This window comes from Anneissia japonica, unplaced genomic scaffold (genome assembly GCF_011630105.1).
Source record: "Anneissia japonica isolate Jap-2015-1 unplaced genomic scaffold, ASM1163010v1 scaffold287715_len1027211_cov185, whole genome shotgun sequence".
NCBI lineage: Eukaryota > Metazoa > Echinodermata > Crinoidea > Comatulida > Comatulidae > Anneissia > Anneissia japonica.
This window is the reverse complement of record NW_022724789.1, coordinates 10,600-17,179: the sequence shown is the minus strand read 5'-3', so window position 1 is coordinate 17,179 and position 6,580 is coordinate 10,600. Positions and strand designations below refer to the sequence as shown.

General features: G+C 33.2%; 1 protein-coding gene across 1 annotated transcript; it reads left to right on the top strand.

Annotated features, from left to right (window-relative positions):
- Window positions 1–2,412: 2,412 nt before the first annotated feature.
- On the top strand, window positions 2,413–6,553 carry LOC117112573 (toll-like receptor 13). The gene is made up of 2 exons (XM_033255671.1): window positions 2,413–3,416; window positions 5,837–6,553. The coding sequence occupies exons 1-2, from the start codon at window positions 2,413–2,415 to the stop codon at window positions 6,378–6,380; spliced, it is 1,548 nt and encodes a 515-aa protein (XP_033111562.1). The 3' UTR covers window positions 6,381–6,553.
- The last annotated feature ends 27 nt before the right edge of the window (window positions 6,554–6,580 follow it).

Here is a 6,580-nt window from a genome sequence, read left to right as displayed (position 1 = left end):
GTCTAGTGAGCTTTGATGCAAATTCCTGTCTCTTATACACATCTAGATGTGTATAAGAGACAGGAGAGAGGGAGGGAGAGAGAGAGAGATTGTTTAATTAGTCGCAGAAACTCCGAAATTGGAGGTTTGAATAATAGTTGGAAAACTCCGATTTCGGAGGTTTTGCGTATAGTACGCAACATTTATACAGGAGGCTTCCTGGCAAGACGGAACTGGCTATCATAAAAGGACCATGTAATTGGGAGCCCATTAGCACTTTGATGTGTTTCGTGTAAGAGTCCCTGGTGTATAAAATGATGTCTTGCATGTCATTCGGGTATATTGTAGAACAGTAAAAAGGCTTGGTGCTCACTAGGTTACCTACGTTTAGGCATAGGAACCAATTTTAGGGCTCTATGAAATGACAGTGTAAGAGTTTCTGATTTGCATAATATCTATTAGGTCATGGAGCTCAACCAACGTTATAATGTTGTTTTTATTTCCCTTGCCTTAATCCCTCGGGAATTCTAATAGGATATTAAATTATTTTAATTGAGAAAAGTACAATGTCGAATTATTACTCAGGAAAGAACTGAACTGTGGTGAGGTTGCAAGCAAAACTAGCACTAAGGCTGGGGGACTGGGGGCCGCCAAGGAGGCCCCGGGAAAAGGTGCTATTTTTGCATTGTATAGACCGATTTTAATGATTACTCCTTGAAAAAAAATACACGATGTATGCTGTGTAAAGTGGACATACCTATGCATATCGTGATGGAACCTGTGGGTTTACGATAAATGTATTTTATTTATTTATTTATTTATTATTTATTTTAATTAAGGAAGAACTATACAATACTTAAAGTAGACATGACAGTGTTAAATAGAGATGTAAGTTATAAGTTTACACTACAATACAGTAGTACTCTGTACTGAGTATGATGGATTTATTTTTTTTATTTATTTAATATTTTATTATTATTAGTATTATTACTTTTTTTTAATTAACAAAGAACTACAATGTATGCTGTGGTAAAGATACAAAGTAGACATGCCAGTGCATATCGAGTTAAAATCTGTGGGTTTACACCACAATACATTAGTACTCTATACTGACTATACTTTGAATTTATTTTACTTTATTTATTTATTTATTTTTATATTGATTTATTTATTTAATTAAAAGAACTATATGATGTATGCTGTATAGGTGTAAGATACATAAAATAGACACGCCAATGCATATCGAGATAAAACCTTCGAGTTTACACCACAATACAGTACAGTAGTACTCTATACTGAGAATACGATGAATTTAGTTGTTTATTTATTTATTTTTATTTAAGGAAGAACTGTACGATTTATGCTGTAAAGATATTTTTGAACTGTGAGCTATTTTGAAAGTTGGACAGTAACTGGGACAGTGTCAGAGACCATAATTATAATATTATATGTATACTGGTACCTTTGTGTTTTAGAATTATGTTGAACCCATAGTAATAAACGTTTTATCCTATGATTGGTCGGATTATAGCACTCCGTGTAGCCAAAGCTTAGGAATGTTTATTCCATAACAAAATTGCTACTGTAGATTGAATTACATTTTATTTCCTGCTTTAGTGTTGTTGCATGCAGTGGTTTTAGTATGTTTTTGTGCACTGAAGTTTTACCGGTGTATATTATGTTCATTAAACCATCACACAGTAACTAGCTTCCAGCAGGGAACGGTGAAATTACACTGTTCCCTGCTTCCAGGATGTCGATTCACAATCGATCAACCGGTATAATATACATGCCAGTGCATATCGAAATGTAACGTGTGCGTTTACAACAGAATACAGTAGTACATAGCTCTGCTCCTCAACTTATGGGTCGTGACTCAAATTTGAGTCGCCAAAACATTTCTGAGGGTCGCAAAAAAAAACAAAACCAAACAAACAAAAACAAAAAACAAAACAAAAGAACTTTTGTGAAGTATATCTCGAAATATAGTGGAAAGTATTTCTGCATAACGGCCAGTCCTACAAAGGACTCAACCTATAGATAGATATGTGTTTATATGTGGACAATGACACATTGTGTGCATTAGAAAAAAAACCCGAAATTATTTTTACTAACACTTGATTTGTTTCGCTGCCTTTCTTCCATTTTTGATCACCCGCAAATAATTTACATAGCTCCGCCTTTTTCAGCAGCATTGTAATGTACGACAGTTTCATTGAAAGAAGGTCGAGACAGTACCGTACATAACATGTATTTGTTTCCATGTAAAATAGGAGTGAATTAGTACAGTACTTTTATTAGGATTCGTTGGAATTTGAATAGGCTAAGATCGCTGTATTCAGTTTTAATAAAACTGATTTCTATTTGAAGGTTCTAGAAGTACTCAACATGTTAAGTTTGATAATAATACTACTTGGATTATTTTACATAAAGATGTCTGCACCAACTTCGATGCTGACAAATACTTGCCCCTACCCGTTCAACCCGTTGCAAATCAACGGAACACAGGCACCAAACACCACAGTCTGTCCACACGGTTGCTATTGTGCATACTGCAGAATTTTTGACAAACATTTATTGTCCTTTCGACATGAAGTTTACTGCAATAAGAGACCATATACTCATATTCCTTCAGCATCGATTCCAGTGGATGTAAGTGGTTTATTCATGAACCAAAATTATATTGCTGGCATCAGCAATGATAGCCTGGTGCACTTCACCCAGCTACAAAAATTGTATTTGAATTACAATAGCTTATTATCATCTGAGATGGATGATCATATATTTGATAACCAAGTTAACTTGAAATTGTTGCATCTGGATTACAATCGTGGATTAATTAACATTCGCAAAAGTTGGTTTCTTAAGTTGGTATCCTTAATATCTTTATCCATTGAGCATTCGGTTGTTAAGACTCTAGAAAAGGGTTTGTTTGAGAATTGTGTTCACCTTCAAACAATCTCTCTTAACGGAAATCAGATAGCTAAACTCCCTATCGATCTATTTCACAACCTTCGATTTCTGAACAATATTAATATTAGGTCGAATGACATCGGTTTACTCCCTTCATACCTATTTCTTGGATCACCGAACGTGATGCGGTTTTTTGTGCAAAAAAACAAGGTGACAACAATCAGTCAAAAAGTTGGATTCCAAGAGTTGACCAAGTTAATTGCTCTTGGAATTCAGTACAATCCATTAGTTTGTGATTGTAACCTGGTATGGTTTCGTAACTGGATTAACCAAACCAATGCAACACTTGTGGAACTCGAGCACGCTACGTGTAAAAACAAGGATGGAATTAGTCTAGTTAGCTTTGATGCAAATTCTCTTAGATGCTATGGTATTGCGATAATTACCGTCATTAGTACCTGTAGTTCAGTAGTGTTCTTAGTCGTTGTATCTATAATCATATACACGTTCCGGTGGGATATCAGGTAAGATTTGATGGACGATCATTCTGTTCGGAGTGTTTTACTCTGTCGGTGATGAATATGCTCTCTTTTTTAGAAATCTAAAATATCCATAATTATTCAATAAATGTTAAGCTTACATTGCTTATCATCACCAATGTCAGCGCATAACTCACATAGGAATTAACATATTCAGTGAGTTATGGTAGCAATAAAACAAAAAAATGATAATATAATAATAATTGAATTATATATGGATGATTTGCCTATCAAGCCTTATTTTTTCATTATATGAAAGCTAAGATGAGTATTGTACTAGTAATATGAATATAGAGAAAAAAAGATTGACTAAAAAGGATAAAAACAGAAACATAGAAAGTAATTAAGGTGGGTGACATCCACACAAAGGGAAAGAGAGAGATAGGGGCCGTGTCTTCAGAAAAAGGGGAGAAAAGGATTAAGTATTGTAACAAAACATTCATAAATAAAAGAAAATGTTCAAAGGAATTCAAGAGAAATTTTTCTTCTTCCTTAACGAAGTCCGTTGATATAATTTATATTTATTGTTAAAAATATCTAAAGCCAGAATTTCGTTTTTTTCGAATGAACACTTTGTATTTATATCTTTTTCTAATGTATATGAAATTTGTTTATTTCATCACGAAAGATAAAAAAATAAACATTTAATGAGATAAAGCTTGATTTCCAGCCTGATTAACTAAAACTTTTAATCGCTTATCAGCCAATGTAAGCGATTATAAAAAGAAGAGAGGCAGTCTTTTATTATGCTTCTGTTGGCAAATGTGCCTATCAAATATCTATCAAATTAAGAAATTAAAGTTAAATTACGTAATAACTTAATACATTAAAATGTTAATTATTCTGTCAAGTGGACAAGTTGCATTGTTTACATGATACCATGGAGGAAGAAAATTGTCTTCCTCCATGATGATACCGTATTTAAAATTAAACTTTTGAGTCTTTTAGCCCTCAGCCAACATACATTATCTATCTAGGAAAAAGTTCATTAGCAAAATTCTTTCGACGGTTTGTTCGAGAGTACATTGAGGCCCTTTAATAACGCATGCAATTGGCGAATAGGCTAAGTAATTTTATACAATTAGAAATGATCACTTTTTAATTGAATTAGCCAAAGCCATAGCACAACCAACCCACCCTAGTGAACACCCTATTTCCGGCCCGATGTGAATATTTTAAAAATTAAATTAGTCCTGAGTAGGCCTACTATCCTCTGGCGTCTAGGTTTCGGGTAGAAATTACTAAATATTGTACTTTTACTCAATTAATCTGCAGTAAAATATCTGTAATTTGGAGGACGCAATATTGGTTACTCAGTTATGCTATCTGTAATTCTTATTCTATTGAAGATACTAGACTTTTTCTTTTGTCATGTTCTGCCCTACATAATATCAGACTGGAAGAACTTGGAACATTTGAACTAGAGCTATATAGATCACAATAATTTTTTGAACCAATTTATCAACTGATCAGAAATTAATGTATGTTCTTGGCTCATCTCTACTTGACTTTCCACAAAGAAATTGAAAAATAATTTGACAGATATTGTAAACCTTATGCTACAAAGGCAGAAAAAAAGAGAAATGAAATAAAAATGAAAATGAACATTATAAACTTAGTCTTTATACATTGTATGACTTTACTTTAGTTAAAATTTCTTTTATTATGTATATGTAGGCCCCTATGTATGTATCGGACCTAAATGGGTGTGTATGTGTAGGTGTATTAAGTGTTATGTGTGTGTGTGTGTATTGATATACACTTACGGATTTACCATGTACACTACGTATTAGGTCTATGTGTTTTTTTATGTTTATGCTCATGTGCATTAATTATGTATATATACTTTTTCAGCAATAAGTTTAAGATGACACTGTACCATAATTTTGATTTGAGCTGTGTTTTAATTTTATTTTAATTATTCTGTTTACTTTGCGTTAGTATTTAAAAAATAGAAACATGCAGTACTGAAACATAACTGAAACAAATTGATTAATTTTTTTAATTTATTTATTTGAGCTTTATTAAATGAGGATAACCTGTGCAGCTCACCAATAATGGATAGCTGATAAGGGGTCCTCAACAAAACAAATATAAAATACACATTTTAAAAACATATAAGAAACAAGAAATAATGAAATCCATACAAATAAAAATAATTCAGAAAGCAGAACAACAGCAATAGCAATAATAAAAACAAGAAAATAATAATTAAAAAAAGTAAAAAAGATCACAATATAAATTCATATGTAACAATGATTACTTATATAATATTTTGAAAATAGATGCTTTAAAAGTGTTTTAATTGATTTATTTTCTTAAAATATTATCAATGATAATCACTAAATGCATTTACAAGTTTATTTGTAGCATAACAAAATAAATACGTTTGTTGTTATCCTTAGATACTGGAATCAGCGGCGGTTGCTCCGACAACAATACGAGAGGTTACAGAACGAGGGTCCACCACCAATTGACGGCGTACAGGTTCGATATGACGCATTCGTCTCCTACAACAGCAAAGACCGTGATTGGGTACTTAAGTCAGCCTTACCGACACTGGAAGGTCCCGAGTTCAACTTTCGTCTTTGCGTTGACTTCCGGGATTTTGTAGTCGGCGGAGCAATCGCTGACAATATTTCTGATGCTATTAAGTACAGTCGCAAAATGTTGATTGTGGTCACCAAAAACTTTGCTAGGAGCGAATGGTGTTACTTTGAAATGGAAATGGCCCGAACACGTATGTTTGACGATCACGAGGACATTTTAGTGGTTGTAATTTTAGAGCATGTGGCTAGTAGGAATATGCCAACATTGCTTCAGAAGATCTTGAGAAAGAAGACCTACATCGAATGGACTGAAAATCCAGATGGTCAGAAGGTGTTTTGGACACGCTTGGCGGCGGCTTTGAATACTCCGAATGCTCACCACGACCGTCTATTAAATTGAGATGTGCTAAAATCCAGAAAACACTGTGCGAAGATTATTGAATGCTAACGATTTAGATTATGAAGTTGCTAGGAATAGAAAATTGTGGAAAATGTTATTTTGATTTTCAAAATAAGTTAAGTATATTAATATTTGTATACGCATAAGACTTGATCAGAGTTTTTAAACTCATGGATGAGACGTTACGAATTTTTGGAATA